Source organism: Papio anubis, chromosome 2, assembly GCF_008728515.1.
Source record: "Papio anubis isolate 15944 chromosome 2, Panubis1.0, whole genome shotgun sequence".
Lineage (NCBI taxonomy): Eukaryota > Metazoa > Chordata > Mammalia > Primates > Cercopithecidae > Papio > Papio anubis.
In genome coordinates, this window is record NC_044977.1 from 48,746,770 (window position 1) to 48,766,754 (window position 19,985).

General features: G+C 54.1%; 3 protein-coding genes across 5 annotated transcripts in view; 2 read left to right on the forward strand and 1 right to left on the reverse strand.

The window, feature by feature from the left end:
* Nucleotides 1-1,601, forward strand: part of HMCES (5-hydroxymethylcytosine binding, ES cell specific) — a 29,606-nt gene extending 28,005 nt beyond the window's left edge. Inside the window, exon 7 of the mRNA XM_003906883.5 lies at nucleotides 63-1,601. Coding sequence (XP_003906932.1) covers nucleotides 63-299 — 237 coding nt within the window. The 3' untranslated portion in view covers nucleotides 300-1,601. The remainder of the gene's footprint in view (nucleotides 1-62) is intronic.
* An 8,893-nt stretch (nucleotides 1,602-10,494) lies between these two features.
* On the reverse strand, nucleotides 10,495-12,766 carry LOC101020479 (histone H1x). Its single transcript, XM_003906882.5, has one exon. It carries the CDS (start codon nucleotides 11,625-11,627, stop codon nucleotides 10,986-10,988), a length of 642 nt encoding a protein of 213 aa, XP_003906931.1. The 5' UTR covers nucleotides 11,628-12,766; the 3' UTR covers nucleotides 10,495-10,985.
* Nucleotides 12,766-18,380, forward strand: LOC103875917 (histidine-rich glycoprotein-like). 3 transcript variants are annotated; one of them, XM_021922696.2, is made up of 2 exons: nucleotides 12,766-13,079; nucleotides 13,461-18,380. In XM_021922696.2, exon 2 carries the CDS (start codon nucleotides 16,424-16,426, stop codon nucleotides 17,558-17,560), a length of 1,137 nt encoding a protein of 378 aa, XP_021778388.2. In that variant the 5' UTR covers nucleotides 12,766-13,079; nucleotides 13,461-16,423; the 3' UTR covers nucleotides 17,561-18,380. The 3 variants fall into 3 exon arrangements, with proteins under 3 accessions (XP_021778388.2, XP_021778387.2, XP_021778386.2); XM_021922695.2 differs by having other exon boundaries at nucleotides 12,766-13,066; XM_021922694.2 differs by lacking the exon at nucleotides 12,766-13,079 and having other exon boundaries at nucleotides 13,086-14,026; nucleotides 14,258-18,380.
* Nucleotides 18,381-19,985: the final 1,605 nt, after the last annotated feature.

The following is a 19,985-nucleotide window of genomic DNA, read 5'->3' on the forward strand; positions in this document are numbered from 1 at the left end:
GGACTTGGCCTTTTCCCAAAAGCTTGAGCTGAATGGTTTGAGCTTTTTCCTCTTTCTCCTAGGAGCTCAAGGCAAGTGGCAGTAGCCAGAGGATGTTGCAGTGGCTGGCCACAAAGTCACCCAAAAAAGAAGACTCAAAAACACCTCAAAAGGAAGAGTCAGATGTTCCCCAGTGGTCCAGTCAGTTCCTGCAGAAGAGTTCACTCCCCACCAAGAGAGGCACTGCAGGACTCCTAGAGCAATGGCTGAAGCGAGAGAAGGAAGAGGAACCTGTGGCCAAGCGTCCTTACAGCCAGTGACACAGGACTTTCAGAGACCAAGGCCAGGGTCTGCCTCACTGCTGTTCTGATAATAGGTTCTTACATTGTATGTGTGTGTGTTTGCTTTGGGAGGAGGTGGCACTGTGTTGACAGTTGTGGGCTCATGGGGAAGTAGCCTTTTTGGCCATGAGTAGGAGCCCCTAGTGGGGCTGGTGGACAGCTTTGGAAGAGGTGTCCTGTTGCTGTCACCAGCCATGTGGGCCCTATAGGGGCACTGTGCCTGCTGCCCTTTTCCTGGCAGGGCTGGTGGAGTCTTCCCTCAAAGCATGCTTTACCCAGTTGGGAAGTCTCTGCCCTGATCTGGTACTCCTTGTAGTAAGCTATTTTCTGCTCAGCTACTGGGCTCTTTCAGTTTTTTAGAATAAGTTCTTAAAATGTATTTTTTTCCTGAATAAATTATGTTAGGTAAACTTCTGCCTACATTTTGGAAAATGATGCTGGTGGGGAAAGTTCTGGATCTTACTTGCTTTTCTTCTAGAATCAGTCCTCAGGAATGGGTTTTGTCACAAACGGGGCATGGGGGCTTTCTGAGGAAATAACTACAAGTCTTGGTTGGGCTCCTTATTATGTTTCTTTTTATTTCAGTCTTGATACTTGCAAGTTGTCTGAATCCTTTAGCTTCAAACCAGCCTGAGTTGAGTGCTTGACACAGCAGAACCTGTCCTTACCACAGGTGGGAAGGAAAGGACCAGTTTCTAGCCGTGTCGGGCCACTCCTCTTTTAAGCATCTAGAAGGGAGGCATTCACAAAAGCTGCCCCAGCAGCTTTCGAAATGACCAGGAGGACTGGGCGGCGCCGAGCCCAGAACGCTCCTGGCGCAGCCTTGGCTGCGGCGACCGCACCGATTGTTACTAGTGCGGGGGTGGTGCAGGCCCCAGTCTGTATGCAAATCAGGGATCAGAAGATCGGAATTTCCACCAATCAGCGGGAAGCCTCGGCCCCGTAACTGGTAATGGGAGACAGCAGCGGCACGCCACAGGCTTTTCCGCTGGAAGGGTGGGGGGCCAGGTGGGGCTCTCGCCCTGACCCTTCCCCGAGGCCCGCCCTCCTCGCCTTTTCTCTAAATTCCTCTTTTGAGTGCCCTCCCTTCCGGTTGAGAGGTGGGGGTTGGCCCGTAGTTACACACTCAGTCACCCCGCACTGTGAAGATGGGGCCTCCCTTGTGAACTGATTTGCGTGGGATTTGGTTGTTTTATTAAGAGATTTAAAAAATTTAGATGACTTACTAGTATGACTGTTTGGTCGTATTTGCTTCCAGTTTAATAAATGACAAAAATGAAATTCCCTTTGTTTTTCATTACCATCTCCCCACTGTTTCTCATGGTTGCAAATTAGTTTGGTGAGGTATTTCCATTTTAACATGAAAGAATATAATGCCTGCAGGGGCTCGTTTCCTTTTCATTCAGGTTTTTATACTTTCATATAAATGTGATGTTAGAAACAAATCCTGGCCGGGGGAGGTGGCTCACTCCTGTAATCCTAGCACTTTGGGAGGCCAAGGTAGGTGGATCACCTGAGGCCAGGAGTTCAAGACCAGCCTGGCCAACATGGTGAAACCCTGTCTCTACTAAAATACAAAAATTAGTCGAGCATGATGGTGGGTGCCTGTAATCCCAGCTACCTGGGAGACTGAGACAGGAGAATCGCTTGAACCCGGGAGATGGTGGTTGTAGTGAGCCGAGATCATGCCACTGCACTCCAGCCTGGGCAGCTGAGCAGGACTCCATCTGAGGAAAAAAAAAAAGCAAGTCCTTACATCTGAGAGCATGCAGTATCATTTTATGAGTTTCAGGTTTACATAAACTGAAGGGCATTCTGCAACTTCTTTTTCTCTAAGTCATCGGCTTTACTAGGTATTGCCAAATTGCTCTCCAAATTTTCATGTATTTCAGGGGCATAAAAATCTTCATTTTCCCACCTTGCCAACATTGAATCCTGCTTACTAGAGCAATGGAGCATCTTCCCCTGTCTTCTGTTCTTAGTCAAATCTCAGGGACCAAACAGGGTAGTTCCTACCTGCCTGTCTGGGTGTGGCCAGGTGGAGCCAGGCCCTCTACCATTCTCTGGAGCAGGTGGGGGCAGGCCTAGGATGTGGCCATCTGGCCCCTCTGCTTGGCTCGCAGATAGCAGTCCTTCCCATCTCCCTCCCTTTCACCCTCTAGCAGTGACCAGGCTTGGCTCTAAGCCTTAAGGGTATGCTTCCCTGCACTGTAGTCTTAGAGGAGGCAGAGGGTCCCTGGGATTTCTGGTCCTGATGGATACAGGTGCCTGCCCCTCAGTCCTGTCTGCAGTCCATGTTAATCCATTGTCTCATGCAAGGCTTATATACCTAAAGCTGAACCCTGCTTTGTATAGAAGTGGAAGCAGACCCAGGCAAGCAAATATGGCTTGACATAGATAAGTTAAGGACAAGTCCACAGGACTCCTGACTTGGGAGGAGTGTATCAGCTTGGGGAAGTTGGATGAGATTTTGCTTGTTGCCAAGAAGAGCCCAGAGGGTGGGTGTTGTGGGGGGAACCAGAGGCAATAAGTGAGACCTCAGACTCCTAGATTCCTGGGCCTGTAGAAACTCGCCATTCTTACCTGGGCCTCTTTCTTCTCAACCAGAGTGAAAAACAAGTGATGGGAAGGGTTGAACTTCATTACCTGGGGATAGGAGCTTTGGCTCTGGCTCCTCTGAGGACTCTCCACCTGAGAGGGTCCTCAGTACACACAAACCCTTTTTTTCCCCCCCCCCCCCCCCCCCCGCCCGAAACAAGGTCTTGCTCTGTCACCCAGGCTGAAGTGAAGTGGCGTGATCTTGGCTCACTGCAACCTCTACCTCCTGGGCTCAAGTGATTCTCCCATCTCAGCTTCCCAAGTAGCTGGGACTACAGATGCATGCCACCACACCCAGCTAATTTTCATATTTTTTGTAGAGATGGGAGTCTCACTATGTTGCCCAGGCTGATCTCAAACTCCTGGGCTCAAGCGATCCTCCTGCCCTTGGCTTCCGAAAGTGCTGGGATTAAAGGTGTGAACCACGGCACCACCCAACCCCCTGTCCTACCACAGAAAGTTGTAAAAGGCAGAGTCTTTCACAGTCCCTATACCAAGGCAGCCAGAAGAAGGATAGGGGATGGGAGAGCCAAGAAGAGGTGAGCAAGAAAAGTAGCCTCTGTGAGGGCATATTTATAGGATGCACTGGGCAAGGCTCTGGGGTCCTAATGACAACCCTCTATGGAGAGGTTGTTACCCAGGTGTAGATGCTCAGCACTGGCCGATAGGTCTCTGGCTTTCACCAGTGTATGGTTTCCTTTGGTTGAGTCTCCTTCAGGATACCACCATTTGGGGCTCCTTGTCTTGTGAAGTGGCCAGAAGGGCCCTCATAGAAGATCCAGTTGAGAAATCTCAAAGCTGGGGGACTTCAGGCCACATTTAGCTCACACAGTGATTTTGTTTGGCCCATACAATGTGTATTTATTATTTTATTTTATTTTATTTTATTTATTTATTTTTTTTGAGACGGAGTCTCGCTCTGTTGCCCAGGCTGGAGCGCAGTGGCGTGATTTCCACTCACTGCAAGCTCCGCCCCCCGGGTTCACGCCATTCTCCTGCCTCAGCCTCCCGTGTAGCTGGGACTACAGGCGCCTGCCACCGTGCCCGGCTAGTTTTTTTTGTATTTTTTTTTAGTAGAGACGGGGTTTCACCGTGTTGGCCAGGATGGTCTCGATCTCCTGACCTTGTGATCCGCCATCTCAGCCTCCCAGTGTGCTGGGATTACAGGCTTGAGCCACCGCGCCCGGCCGTATTTATTTTTTAATTCTGGTAAAATGCATGTGACATAAAATCTGCCATCTAAGCCTTTTTTTTTTTTTTTGAGACAGACATCTTGCTCTGCCCCCAAGGCTGGAGTGCAGTGGCAAGATCTCGGCTCACTGCAACCTCTGCCTCCTCAAGCGATTCTCCTGCCTCAGCCTCCCGAGTAGCTGGGGCTATAGGCACCCACCACCATGCCCAGATAATTTTTGTATTTTTAGTAGAGATGGGATTTTGCCATGTTGGCGAGGCTGGTCTCAAACTCCTGAGCTCAGGTGATCCGCCCGCCTCGGCCTCCCAAAGTGCTGGGATTACAGGCGTGAGCCACTGTGCCTGGCCAAACATTTTAAAATATACATTCAATACTGTTAATTGTATTCACGTTGTTGTGCAACCAATCTCTGAAACTTTTTTATCTTGCAAAACTGAAAGTTAAACAACTCCCCATATTTCCCTCCCCTCGGCCCTTGATAACCACCATTCCACTTTCTATCTCTGTGAATTTGACTATTCTAGATACCTTATTCAAGTGGAATCATGCAGTGTTTGTCTTTTTGTCACTGGCTATTTTCACTCAGCATAATGTTCTCAAGATTCATCCATGTGGTAGTATGGGTCAGAATTTCCTTCCTTTTTAAGGCTAAATAATATTCCATTGTATAGGTAGATCACGTGTTTAAAAATCTACTCTTCTGTCAATGGATCCTTGGGCTGCTTCCACCTTTTGGCTATTGTGAATAGCGCTACTGTGAACATGAATGTGCTCTTCTCTACTTTGCATTCTTTGGGGTATTTGCCCACAAGTGGAATTGCTGGATTACATAGTAATTATGTTTAATTTTTTGAGAAACTGCCATACTGTTTTACATAGCAGTTGGACCATTTTACATTCCTTCCAACAGTGCACAAGTGTTCCAGTTTCCCCACATCCTTGCCAACACTTGCTGTGTTCTGTGTTTTTTGTTTGTTTGTTTGTTTTTTGTTTTTTAAGACAGGGTCTGGCGCTGTTGCCCAGGCTGGAGTGCAGTGGCTCGATCTTGGCTCACTGCAATTCCCACCTCCTGGGCTCAAGCGATTCTCCCACCTCAGCCTCCTGAGTAGCTGGGATTAAAGGTACACACCACCATGTCCGGCTAATTTTTGTATTTTTTGGAGAGATGGGCGTCTCGTTATGTTACCTAGGCTAGTCTTGAACTCCTGGGCTCTAGTGATCCTCCTACCTTGGCCTCTCAAAGTGCTGGGATTATAGGTGTAAGTCACAATGCCCAGACCTGTTTTTTGATAGTAGCCAGTCTAATGGGTATGGGGTATTTGTTTTTTAAGCCCATATTTTAAAATAATGGGAAATTTCAGATAATAGTGTGGTTTCCACTTTGAGAAATTTTGAGGAGGTGCCTCCGACACCCAGGCACCACTGCTGCACTGAGGTACCCTACCCCATTCCTCCCTGGATGTCCAGACCACCCCCAGCCTCCAGAGAGGGACATGGAAACTTTCAGGAGGTGCTGCTTCTAACATTATTTGGAAAACTGGGAAGCTCTGAAAACAATCAGTAGGAGCTGGGTAGTCACTGCCCCTCTTCATGTGCAGTCTGTGTCTTCCAGTTGGCCAGAATGTTCTACCTGGTCTGGAAGCCCTCCTCACCACCCCCCACACCCATTTTTAACTGTGGAATTGGGAGGGCTTTGCAACATGCCAACTTGGCCTGGCTGAACCATATTTTCCAGAACTCCCTGACTAGTATGTTTTCCATTAGGGTGGGCCAGGAGGCAGATTCTCACCAGATTTGGAAGGAAGCAACCATTTGGATTACTGATCTGCTGACTCACCTGATGGGCATGAAGCAGCACCTGGACCTGCAATTGTTGTGCTTTTCCTGGACTCTCCTTCAGTTTTTTCTGACTCCTGGGGCAGGTGTGTGCACGTCTAGCTCTGTGACTAAGGGTCCCAGCTTCTACCTTCATCAGTGAGGTCAGAGGTAATAAGAATAGACACAGGTTTCAGTCTGTCCTTATGGGTTCTCCCTGTGCTAGTAAGGTTTCAGTATGTTCATGTGCTCATGGTCTTCCCCTCCTGACCACCTGCCTGTGGACTTCAAGCTCCATCAGTCTTGGAGATACAGCCTTACAGAAACTGCTTAATCAGCCCCTACAATTGTGCAAGCCAGTTCCCTGGTTTTCCTTCTCTGTTGAGTTTACATGGGAACCCGAAGCCCTGCTGATTTATCCGGCCTCATGCCCTGTCACATCTCCCCCACTGCTTTTACCACTACACCTTTCACCATTCCCCAAACCCAGCAGCCTGTGCTACTGTGGGGTTTCCAGTCTGGAATGTCCCTAATAGGAGCTTGCTGGTTTATCTATCCTTCTCCTGCAAGTGACTGCGTCCTATCACTGCCTCTGCTCCCATTCACCCCTAGCCTGGCGCAGTCCAAGAGAAGGAGCCCCATCCAGGAGGTGTTGAATGAATGACTGTGGACTAAACCCTTGGCATATGAGATGTTTTGTTCTCCCATACCTCTGCAAGTATCCCCCCCCCCCCCCCCAGCTTGCAAGTGTAAGTAGCCCTAACAGCAGTTGCTGTGGGAAGAACCAGGACCTTTGCCTATTCATAACTGGTGGAGCTGCTGGAAGAGCTAATATGCCCTGGGCCACATCACTCAAGATGTGATGACTGGGACAGTGAGATGGCAGCACCCCTTGTGCTAGGAGCTCAGACCCTCCCCAACAGGCCCTGTGCTCAGCTCCAAGCCCTGCCCTGGCAGAGAGACAGCTTTAGACCAGGTTGGTCTAGGGACATTGACTGAAGATCCCCTTCTACCAGTCACCAAGGCTACACACCCTGGGATGGGGCCTTTGCAGTGTCTGCAGAGCTGTCCTGGGGCCAGGGAGAAGGCAGACTGGGGGACCCAGAAGGCAGAGGTGAGATGTTGAGGAGGCTCACAGGGAGGAGGCAACATCGCGAGCAGAGTAGCCCTGGCGACAGGTAGAATGCTAACCCCAGGGGGATTCAAGGGATTGGGGGTGCAGAGGCTAGAGGTCTTGACCAGAGATAGTGTGATCAGACTCTGCCTAGTTAGCAGATGAGTGATTTTAAAGTCTTTCTTAGCACCATTTATATATGAGGAAACAGACTTGGGGAGAACAATCTTGCCCCAGACCCAAAGATCCTAGTGGAGATAGGTCCACTATGGGAGCCTCTAGCAGGGGCCTGCTCCTACCTGCCCGCCTAATACTAATCCGCACTGGGCTGCAGAGGAGAGCTCAAGCCTGGGCTGTTTTGCACACAAGCCCTTTACCTCCTTGCTGTACCAGGGTCACCTCCTCTAGAAAGCCCTCTCTTCCTTAGCCTCACAGTGTCAAGTGCCTTCAATGTTCAACTGGAATTGAGGCGTCTTGAAGCCAAGTCCAGGAGACACAGTAAATAAATGGTGGATCCTGGACTCCCCAGCCCACTGTAGGAGCTAAGCATCAGGGCAGAAAAATACAGGCTTTGGAGCTACATAGAGCAGGTTTGAATCTTGACCTGGCTGTGTGGCCTCCCAGAGTCTCAGCAACTGCGTCAGTAAATTTGGCTCTTGAACACCCTTTTTCAAGATTGGGGTTGTTTTGAGGTTGAGATCAGGCCTGTGAGTCCTCAGAGTACCAGACACAGTGAGTACTCAGGTGTGCTTGGTTGTGGTCATGTGGCATCAACTTAGGGCACCTCTCAGGAATGTGGGACCTACTCTGTGAACCCCACAGTAGCACAGGTCCCATAAAGTCAGAAAGCCGCCCAGCTGAAGGGGCCAACTGAGCAAGCTGGGAAAAAGGGAGGGGAGGGGCCTGTGGGCAGAGAATGGGACACTAGAAGGGTGGTTCAGAGGAAGAGCAATTTGAAAGGATGACAAGGTCCAGGATGGGCTTGTGGGGAGGGTTAGGTGAGTCATTCCTTTCAGTGAGAGACCAGGATGCAAGCAACAGAAACCCCAGTCAAACTAATGTATGCAAAAAGCAATGTATAGGCTCACAGGATAGTCAGGGCTATCCAAGCTGTAGGCATGGCTTGATCCAGAAGCTCCATTAATGTCATTAAGCATCTGTCCGTTTCCTGGCTCCAATTTTCTCTATCTTGGCTCTTTATTCAGGGGAGCTCTCCCTATATGTTGACAAAGATAGTTACTGGCAACTCTGGCCCACATCCCTAACATTTAGTGATCCCAGTGAAAGAGCACCTGTTTCTCAGCAGTTCCAGGGGAAGTCCCAGGATTGACTTGCATTGAACCCACTGGATCAAGAACCCACTTCTGGCCTAATCACTGTGGCCAAGTGAACAACTGATTGAACACTTATTGGCCAGGTCTTCAGTCATGTGACCACCCTGGGGCTGGGTCCCCAAGGGAAGCTCACAATATTATCAGCAAAATGGATGGCTTGTCTCACTGAGGGCTGGTCTACTGGGTGCTTAAGTGCTCCTACAGGGTGCAAGCCTCAGGGTGGAGAAGACAGCAAGCTGGGACCCATGCCAAGGAATGAAGAGAGGGTGAAAGGTGGCAGGGGTGGGAGGCAGCACCAGAGGAGGCGGCCACTAGTGGAGGCAGGTGGTGTGAACAGCAAAGGGTAGCTTTTGGTGAGAAATACGGAAAGGCAATGAGGAATAAGGACAGCTCAAAACGCACTTTGGGGCACTGGATTTAGCTGGCCAGCAGCACCATCTCTTTAGCATCCTGGGTGTGCCAAGGCCTCTTCTGGACCCTTGCTACTGGTGGCCTATTGGCTGGCCCTGCAAGGAGTATGGGACAGGCCTGGGCTGGCACTTGGACATGATGGGATGTCCTCAAAGGACAGATGGTCAGCAAGGTGGAGGACTTAGTTAGGGAGGGAGGTTTAGGAAGGGATGAAACTCTGTTCATGGAGCACTTAACAGGCAGGCAGGAAGGAGCAATGTCCACAGAGGACAGATGTCTGAGGCCTTGGTGGCCTTGGTGCCCATGGCCCCCTGCTGCAGCCCTTCCCAGCCCTCTGAATCCCAGAACCACCTGGGAAGCTGGTCAGAAGGCTGATTCCCAGGCCCAGCCCCAGAGATTCAGATTTGGACAACCGGGACATGAGCTGGCAGCAGGGGTGGAGCTGCCAGCCTAGGCCTACCCGCCTCCTAGGTGCCCACAGGAGCCCCAGACCCCCAGACCCCAGCCACAGCCGTCTGTGTCCTGATGATGGTACCTCTGCCCTCATCATTCACTGTCTCCACACTAGCCAGGGAGCTTGGGCAGGGCAGGCACCTGGACTGGTTTTGCCTACTGCTGTGTCCGCAGCGCTTGGCCCAGGACAGGGCAGGTAAGACTTTGGCACCTGGCTCTGCAGTTCAGTGAAGCAGGAAGCAGCAGGGAGGAGGCCCCAGTGGGTTATGAAGATTTGCAGATGGAATGGAGTGGCAACTCACCCAGGCGCCAGAGAGGTCTGCCAGGCCCAGATCAAGGGTAGCAGCAGTCCTGGGCTCCTCTCCAGCAATGCTCCCTCCCCTCCAGTCTACAGCCAGGAGGTCCTGCCCCCACCTGTAGTTTCTGCAGTCTTTTACACAGGGGGTAAAACATAGGGGGTAAAATGAGCTCTCCTGCATTCTCACCTAACCCCAGCCCAGGGTCACTCACACTGGTATGAGTATATACCCACTGTTTTAGAACCTTCCCCCATTTCCCACTGCCCTTGGGGGCCTGTTTTGCAGTTGTCCATTTTTAGGGACATCTGTCAGAATAGACTTTGGCCTATTGCCCAACTGGACAGACAACTATCCCATATGCTGGACACCAGAGTGTCCCAGGGCTGGGGATCCTTCTGCTTCTACTAATTTTCCCAGCAATCCTTTGGGTCCCGTTTGCGCTCCAGCTTAACCAGTAGGCTCAGGGAGAGCTAACACCCTTCTGAGACCACACTTTGAGTTGTGGTCGGCAACTCCACTCTGGCCACCACACCTCGTCCAGGTCACAATCTCTAACTCTCGCTGGAATCAGAATGACTAAGCTTACAGGCCAAGGCTGGTGTTAACTTTGTAAGACCTACCTCTCTGGAGACCAAGTTGAGGTCCCTGGCAAGGGCCCTGACCATTAACCCTGAAAACCCATTAATTCCCCCACCCACCACAGCAATGGTCGATGGACCCCCCTGTGCGGGCAAACACACCCATCCCTCCTAAAGGACCGAACCTGTCTGTCTCCCTGCCCCAGGTACTTTAAGTTCGTCCCAGGCCAGCAATTCCCACCTCTTGCTGAAGGCCCCTGGCTCCATCGAGGCTTACACTGGCCAACATATCTGGGGTATACGGACCCGAAGGGCCCGCCCTCCAACCTTGCCTGCCGAAAGCGCCCATCTCTATTCCACTCAGATTAAACAAGAGAGGCTGAAAGGTTTAAACGCTTTATTGTGCCCAAAAATAGGCCCATGGAATGAAGGGAAGCGCCGCGCAGCCCTGAGCCCTAAGCGATTGTTTGTCGCGCACCCAAAGGCAGGGAGGCTGGGGAGCCGGGAAGGGATGCACGGCCTCCGCGTCCCCGCGTGCCTGGGCCCGGCCAACCAGCGGCCCCCGCCCGGTGGGCAGGCGCGGCCTCGGCCACCAGCGCCTAGGGGCCAGTAACCATGACGACGACCGTTGCCAAGGCCGAGAGCCAATGGAGGCGTCGCCAGGGCTGTTTCAAAAACCTAAAGCAAACAACGAAAAACGCTACATCGTTGGGGGAGGGGAAAGACAGAGCGGACCCGGGGCCCCTCCCTGAGGCTCAGACCAGGCCCCGCGGCCCCGGCCAGGGCGAGCCGTACAAAATCTACGTCACTTGGGGTAGAAAAACAAAAACACTGAAAAGCCCAGGCCGGCCGCTCTGACCAGCCGGCACGCTCACTTGCGGCCCTTGGGCACTTTGGGGACGCTGGGCTTGGCCGCCTTCTTCACCTTCTTGCCCCCGGCGGCCGCCGTCTTCTTGGTCTTGCCGCCTTTGTCCTTCTTGGCGGCAGCGCCCTTCTTGTGCGAGCGTTGCTCCGGCTTCTGGCCCCTGGCGGGCTTCTTGTCTGCGCGACGGGAGCCGGCAGCGCCTGGAGCCGCCTTCTTCGCTTTGTGCGCGGTGGGCGCCGGGGCGGTGGCGGCCGCCGGGGCTCCGCGCCGCTCCCCGCCGCCCTCCAGCTTCTTGCGGTTGAGCTTGAAGGAACCGTTAGCGCCGGTGCCCTTCACCTGTAGAAGCGTGTCGTTCTGCACCAGCGCCTTGATCGAGTACTTGAGGTAGGTGCGCCCGTTCTGCTGATCGAACCACGGAACCTTCTTGGCCTCGGTGTAGATCTTGGCTAGCGACGAGCCGTTGCGTTCGCCCAGCCTGCGGATGGTCTCCACCACCAGCTGGCTGTACTTGCCCGGCTGATTCTTCTTCTTGCTGTTCTTCCTCTTCTTAGATGGGGACAACGCCGCCGAGCCGCCAGCCTTGGTCACCTTCTTGGCCATCCCCTCGGCGGTCGTCACCGGCAGGGCCTCCTCGAGCTCCACAGACATGGTAGCAAGCGGGTTGGTGGCGGGCGGCGCGCGGAAGCCGGGGGGCCGCGCCGGGAAGAGGAAGGCGAGGGGCCGAGGGGGTGCAGGGGGGCTGGGGGCGCGCGGCGGCTCCAGGCGGGAGCGGCCGCGGCCGGGCCTGGGGCCGGGCGGCAGGGCTGGGGTGGGGGCCGGGCCGGGCCGGAGCGAGGGTTGGGGGGCCCGGGGCCGGGCTAGGGGACCGAGTTGGGGTCAGAGACCGAGTCCGAGCCGGCGGTTGGAGCTGGGGACGCAGACCTAGGCCGAGTTCGAGCGAAGAGAAATCCCGCCGAACGCGAGACACCGCCGCAGCTTCCACTGGCTCCTCTGGAAGTCGCTGGGCGTGCGCGCTGCGCTCTGGCGGGAGGGCGCTTCTCTCGGCTTTTTATAGCTTCATGGCGGACCACGTTGAGAACAACAACAGCCTGGTCCGGGGCCAGCGCCAACTTGTGCTTTTTGGAGCCCCTTCTTGGGCCGCTGGCTTCTCGGATCGCGCCTCACCAGCGCCGCGGCGCCCGCAGCGGGGCGCCTCGGACGGGGCTTGAGCTCCTGGCGCAGTGGAGAGGCGGCTTGCGTCCTGGAAGGGCTCAGCAAAGGCGAACGGAGAGGTGCACCCTAGGCTGCGGGAGTGCGAGAGGAGGGGGGCACTTCGTTTGGAGGCCAATAGCGCGGGCCCCAGGGGAGGCCCCACGGCCAGGAGCTTGGCGGCCGGCAGCCCAAAGAAGGCCACGGGCACCCGAGCCCTGGTCCGGCCCCGGGGGCTCCAGGCCTGCCCGCAAGAGGAGCTTTAATTTGTCCAAACTAACACAGGGCGCGCCCTCACGTGGTCGGCTGGGGCAACGTGAACTGCACTAGGACATCCTCGGGGGTTTTCCGCCCCTTCCAAAGCGGATGGCGGATGGGAGGCACTCTCCAGCTGCACCCTGGGGTCTGGTTGTGCCTCTGGGGGCCTAGGCACAACCCGGGAAATGGAGGACGACAGCAGGGCCTCTCTGGGGACACTGCCTCGCCTCTCCCCCTACCCCGTTGCCGCTGATGTTCCCATGGCCTCATTTTGTGATCCACAAGTAGTTGCCGCCGGTCCTCCCAAAGCCAAATGGGGACTCCGGGATGGGACAGGGTGGGCGGGGGTGAGGTTATGACCCCCAGAGGCGTTCCTGTGAGAGGATGGGGAAGAGATTAGCTCTTAGTTCCTGGGCGCACCCCTCCCCCTCTCCCGTGCACAGGGAAATGATGGCGGCAACACAGCAAAGGAGACCATGTCCTGGAGAGGGTCCCGGGTCCGGGGCCCCACCCTCCCCGGGGGGCTTGTGCAAGCCTGGCGGCTCGATCTCTGCTGATTCCTGTATTGGGGGTGCAGAGGAGGCACAGGACAGTTTTTGTCGAAGCCAGTGCAGCCTCCACTTGGGGAAGCTGAGACCAGAGTAAGATGCTCGGGTAGGAGAGGGGATCCCTTTGGGGGTAGGTGATGTGTAGGGCACAGGAGTGGGGTTGGGGCTGGGGGGTGGCAGGGATGCAGGCAGGAAACAGTCTCTGGAGGCCCAGCATAGAAAAGCGATGGAGGGGTGAGGGGGAACAGGACGCTGGCGAATTGGGGTTCCCAGAGTGAGGGATAGGCACATTTACAGGTGGACAGAGCAAGAGGCCCTGAAAAGGGGGTGGGTGGGTGCATTTGTGGCCTTGGACCCAAGCAGGCTTCTCTGAGTGAGGGCTGGCAGCGCCTCCCTTCTTCTCCAGCTCACCCCTTTCACACACACACACCCCATTTTGTCACCCTGACGAGGGAATAAGCCCTACAGAGGAAGAAATTGTGTCTAGGAGGAAACGGTGAGCCTGGATGAGTTTCTTTGCCGGGAGGCTGGCACGGGCATGGAACCAGGGAACAGCCTTTGCCCTCCGGAGCACTGGGTACCCTGAGAAAAGTGAGAAGAGAGATTGCAGCTAGGTCCCTGCGGAGGAGGATGGGCTCCTTTCCCAGGAAGGACTGGCTGAGTGGACTGTCTCCAGGGCACAGAACAACATTGAGAGACTGAGGCCTCCGCCTGCTTGAGGAAGGCCCATGTGAATTTCCTGACACAGAATGGGGAGGGGTTTCTGACAGCACCACCCAGCTGAGCCTGCGCAGACTGAACAGCTGTTTCCAGGCCAGGCTGGCTGCATGGAGGACATGAGAGGAGCAGCCAGCTGTGTGTACTGGACCCACTGATGAGGGTGCTCAGGACCAGGAGCCCTCTGAGGATGTGCAGAAGGGACTCTGGAGAGAGGAACGTGGCGGCCACAGCTGGAGTGACCGCAGTGTACAGAGATGGGATGGGAGCAGGAAACCCAAAAGAGCTGGCCCTGGAACCAGGTGGAGGGGAGGCAGCCCAGCCATGCCAGAGAGGGTAATGTGGTTTGGATCTGTGTTCCCACCCAAATTTTAGGTTCCATTTTAATCCTCAGTGTTGGAGGTGGGTCTTGATAGGAGGTGATCAGATCATGGGGGTGGATTCTAATGGTTTAGTACCATCCCCCTTGGTGCTGTCCTCATGATAGTGAGCTATCATGAGATCTGGTTGTTTGAAAGCATGTTGCACCTCCCCTGAACTTCTCTTGGTCCTGCCCCTGCCATGTAGGACACCTGCTCCACTTCACCTTTCACCATGAGTAAAAGCTCCTTGAGGCTTCCCAAGAAGTAGATGCCCCGTGCTTGCTGTACAGCCTGCAGAACCGTGAGCCAATTAAACCTCTTTTCTTTATAAATTACCCAGTCTCATGTAGTTCTTTATAGCTTTCTGAGAATGGACTAATACAAGGGGCTTGAGCTTAGGTCTTCTGAAAAGTCAAAGGGTGAGGAGAAGTGATACCCTTGAAGGAGTCCCAGCCATGGGCGACAGGGCTATCCCTCGGCCTCTTGTGCAGCCACTACGGGGAGAGGAGTTTGCTGGACATGCCACTCTGGAGCTGGCTGCAGCCACAGGCTGGGCCAGGGACACTCCTGGGTCATCCATGCTGGGGGAAGGGAGGATGCTCTAGTGGAGACCGAGGGACAGGGTCAGGGAGGAAGGCAGGACCCAGTTGTAGCCTCCTTCATGAAATCTGAGGAGAGGAGATGCGAGAGAGAAGGACTGGGCACCACAGCCAGTACAGTCACTCACAAAGTGGAGCTGCCATCTGGGGGACTGAGGACAGTGGCCAGGCTCCTGGCCACCATGCCCTGGGGCACCTGACTGGGACTGCAGGGGAGAAGCAGTCAGCACAGGACTGGAGCCCTGCGGGCAGGGCAGTGCTGTCCAGTCCCAGGGGCAGGAAATGAAGGATGCAGCTCAGACCCCATGCCAGCATCAGTGGGCACGTGGCCTGGGGGCCAGCTCCTCAGCCTGTGAGGGGAGGGCAGCTTTTGTCAAGAGGGAGACTGCCTGTGGCCCAGGGCTCAGAAGACTAATTCTAGACTTGGGGAGCTGGCAGGGACTAAGTGGGATCTTCACCTGCCCTCATGATATGGTGGAGGCAACTGAGGCCTGAGGAGGGGGTTAGCCAGAAGGAGACCAGGACTCAGGCTGGGGTCTTGCAGCCTTCAGGGTGTCTCTTACCCCCCATGCTCCTGGTCACCCTTCCTGCATTACCCCACCAAGGAAACCATAGGTGGGGAAGGTCCCAGATCCTCAACCAAAAAAAATGGCCAAATAAAAGAAAAGGAGCTTCTGGAAGTGGCCAGGGCCTAGCAGAGACCAGGGCAAGACCATGTACCCAGCACCTGAGTCGCGCCCTTCCCTGGGCCTGGCCAGTCTGGAGGAGGCTCTGGCTCGTGAGCAGTGGGGTTTCGGGGGACGGAATCCAGAAGGGGCTCTATGGCTGCTGGGCTCTCTCCCTCCTCCTTGTTTCGGGGATTGTTCAGTCCTGGGGCTGCAAACACCACCAGTACCCTGATGATGCAGTTCATTTCTCTAGCCCGAGGTCGGCCTCTCTCCCATGCAGACCCCAGCATCCCGCTTCTCCTGCCGCTCTCACCTGGAGTCTAGGTGTGGCCAACACAGACCCCGCTCCTCCCAAACTTTTGCCAGTGATTCTGCCCAGAGACAGGAACTGCTCCCTGATTTCCCTACTCTCTCATCCAACCCATGGCTTCCTGCCTGTTTACCCCAGAACTGGTCCCACAGCCACCGAACCCCCACCCTCTCTACCCTTTCCCCCCGGCCTCCTGTTCTCTCCGCACAGCCCCAGCACAGAAGTCTGAGTAGTGGGTCCTGGCTCTGCCAAAAGGTCTCCAGTGGCTTCTCACCAGACATAGGGTAAAGTCTCCCAACACCTTTGCCACTAGCCTCTACCAAGGCTCTGACCGCAGCTCCCCCACTCAGTGCTCAGCCTCACAGCCTTTTTTGCTGCCCACAGATACCCAGAGGGCTTTCATGACCTGGGGCTTGCTGGGGTGGCCCCGTGGCTGGCTCCTGCCCTGGCCAGCCTCCCTAGACCCCTCCTCAGGTGCTCCTATCAGAGCACCCTCCCTGCCTGGCTCACAGCACCTGCCATCTAGTGTGTCCATTGAGTTGTGGGCTGTGAGCTAAGTGCAGGGTGGGGGCTGTCATGCTTGTAGCTGCACCAAGGCGGGGTGAATGCAGCACGCTCCCAACACAGACACACCTGCGGCAGCAGCGGATGGGAGGGAGGACAGGGGTTAGGAGCTCCTGGCTGAGCTGTGACCCGGGCTGTCCTTCAAACCCTGGGTGTGATTCCTTCCCCACCACCACTGCCCAGCCTCAGTCTCCCGGTTTGTATAAAAGGGCTAGATGTGTGGAGTCTGAATGATCCAGCTTGACAGTCTGATTCTGGGCCTCCAGACACACACCATTCACACCCACAGTTCACACCCACAGACACCTACTCACACACATTTACCCTCACACATGCTCACCATTCACATGCACACTTCACACATGTACACCTACTCACAGTCACATGCTCACACACGCTCACACCATTTACACTTACAGTTTACACGCACACCTTACCTACTCACACACAATTTACCCTCCCACTCACATGCTCACACACCATTCACACAGTTCACATTCATACACATATCTACCCATCCATTCACACATATATGCACACACTCACACTCATACCTACACATTTACCCTCACACATACCATTCACACCCACAGGTTCACACATTCACCCACTCACACCTGTCATCCTCTCATTCACGTGCTCACAAAATGGTCACACAGTTTACCCCTCACACCCACATGCTCACCCATTCACACACCATTCACACTCACAGATTCATACACATTCACCTACTCAGACACATCATCCACCCATTCACATGCTCACACACACGTTCACACAGGCATGTGCCCTTCACACTCATAAGCTCACCATCACATACCCTTCACACCCACAGGTTCACACACACATTCACATGCTCCCACTCACTCCCCTCACACACACATGCTGATTTACATAGCCACTTGCACATGTACACACACACTCACATTCGCACAGGTTCACCCATTCACACACACTCGACACATTTACCCTCACATTCACCCACTCACCATTCCCACTCACCAGTTCACATGCACTCACCCAAGCTCACACTTGACCATGGACACACCCTCAAACATAGGTGCTCATACACACATGAGCCAATGCACACTGACCTAGCCATTCATACTCAAACACATCCTCACATACCCACACAGCTCTACACATACCCACTTTCTTACACATTCACACACAGACCTATAGACACATTCAAACACATCCATTCTCACATCCTCAAAAACACCTGTGGCCACTTCCTCACTCACACACAAAGTCGATGCCAACTGCAGGGAAAAACGTGGCGTCAGCTGGGGTCTCGCTGGAGGCTCTCCCTGCCTTCGCCCTCTCTGTCCTGTCTCGTTTCCACCCTCATATTCTGGGGACCTTGAGACTGATGCACACAAACACACAGGCCCATGACAGAGGCCCCAGAATCTGGTGGCACCTACCAGAGCTTAGGCTACAGTGGGAAGAACCCCTGACCATAGAGCCAGCTGCAGGGCGCTGCCTCCCTGACCAGACACAAGCTCCCAGCATACACCCCTGCCCACTCATCATCTGCTGGGAGGTCAACGACCACACCTCTGCTCCCAGACCAGAGGAAACAACACCAGAACCCAAGGGGCCAGGACGGTGACACACCTGAGCGGGCAAGGGAGCCGGTGCCAGTGCACAGACAGGACACCAGTCACTACACCAGCGGACAGCAGGCCTGATGTGCCGTGCCCTGCACTGACCATGAGGACTCGAACCCCATCTGAGGTGACTCCTGCCGGCTAATGCCATGTGCAAGCAGGAGGGTCAAAGCAGTGACACGTCCCATGTGATGGGGTTGGAGATACTTATGCCTTGAATTTGAATGTTTTCTCTAAGGGCATATATCTATATCTATATACGGATATATATAGCTTTCAAAACACAACTTTTAGAAAAATAAATGTTAATGAAATTCAAATCTGTATTCCAGAATTTATTGTATTTTCTTTTCTCTATTTTTTCACTATTGGTTTTTGTTGGGCTTTTCCTGATTACAAAAAATGCATTGCTATGATGGAAACCTCAAGAAACAACCGAAATCATAAAGACTGTGATTTAAAGTAGGCCACTAGAGAGTAATGTTAAAAGTAACAGAATGAGGCTGGACGTGGTGGCTCATGCCAGCACTTTTAGAGGCCATGATAGGAGGATCACTTGAGGTCAGGAGTTCAAGACCAGCCTGGCCAACATGGTGAAACCCTATCTCTGCTAAAAATACAAAAATTAGCTGGGCATGGTGGTGTGCACCTGTAGTCCCAGCTACTCGAGAGGCTGAGGCAGGAGAATCACCTGAACACGGTAGGCAGAGGTTGCAGTGAGCTGAGACTGCGCCACTGCACTCCAGCCTGGGTGACAAAACAAGACTCTGTCTCAAAAGAAAAAAAAAAAGTAGAATGGACAAAAAGCCACAATCCTATGAAAATACAAAAGGAATGCACCCAGAAGTGGGGGTCTCACGTACCTTTATTGCGTACTGATGGGTACTTGTCTTTGGTTGCCATGGAAACGTCAAGATGCTGGGATACAGGGTGATGGGGATGTGAACTGCCACCTCCTGCTGGTTCCACACAGGCACCCATAGTGTGTGGACCCCTCCATCCTACAAGGGGTGAGAGTGCCATACGTCATCATGACAACCATGTCGTCAGCAGTCTTTCCCAGTCACCAGACCCCCATCCCTCCCTGGGGATCAGGCCACAAAGGTGGATTTTGTGGGAGAGTGGAGAAGAAGGTTCCAGACACCCTGCCACTCTCTCATTCTCCACGGGGATGGCTTTCCATGGCTCTGCTACAGCCACTCCTGGAAGTGCTGCCTGACTGAATCCTCAGGGCACCCTGGCAGGATGAATGTCGTGTCTCCCCCACTTTACAGATGGGGAAACTGAGGCCTGAGAGCTAAAGCAGCCTGCCCAACCTCCAGAGCTGAGGAGGCTGACTCTGGCAGGAGTCACTGTCGGTGCATGGGCGTTTCTTCCTGTTACGGCCTGTGGCCCCTTCCAGGCCAGGAGGCCTCCTGTGCGGGATAGGAAAATGGGAACACCCAGGCCGATTTTCCAATCATCAGAGCTTTGCTCCCTAAGGCTGATGGGCTTCTTAAAGACAAGGGAAAAAATAACCCAGGATGCAAGTAGCCCAAACAGGCAAAGGGACGCTGGTGACCCAACTCCCTGGGACTCATGGCCCTCCTGGGCTGACATTTCTGCCTACAGAGGGGGGCTTCATAAGCCAACGCAAGGGAGACACCAACTTGCCTGGTCCACCACAGAGGTGAGGGCCACGTCAATGGCCGTCTGTCCCCTCTTTAGTGCCCTGACGTGATGGTACGACCCATTCTGGGAGGACGAGAGCACCTCAAAGAACTCAGCAGGAAGCACAGTTTCAATTTGGATGTTCTGGAAGGTGAGGCAGGACAGGAGAGAGGTGCTTCTGGGGTGACTCTGGAAAGTCAGAGTTTGGGCAAGAAGCTACAGGACTCAAACCAGCAGCCAGGCCAGGCCAAGGGGCCCCCTGGGGCTCAGCAGCCTTCACTAGCAGCAGATGGGTGGGCCAGGCCCTGAACAGAGCTCTGACCACTACGGCCTTTGTCCCCACTGAGGCCGCCCTCCCTGCGTGCCCGATGACCTGCACTCCTGTTTCATCTCCCCGTGTGGCACCTGGGGCAGCTTGGAGCCTACTGAGGTCTCAACAAGGAACCAGTAAATGCAAAAAAAGGACATCACGTCCCCTACAGCTAACTGCAAATGGTGACCATCCCAGCCCTTGTTTGATAACACGAGC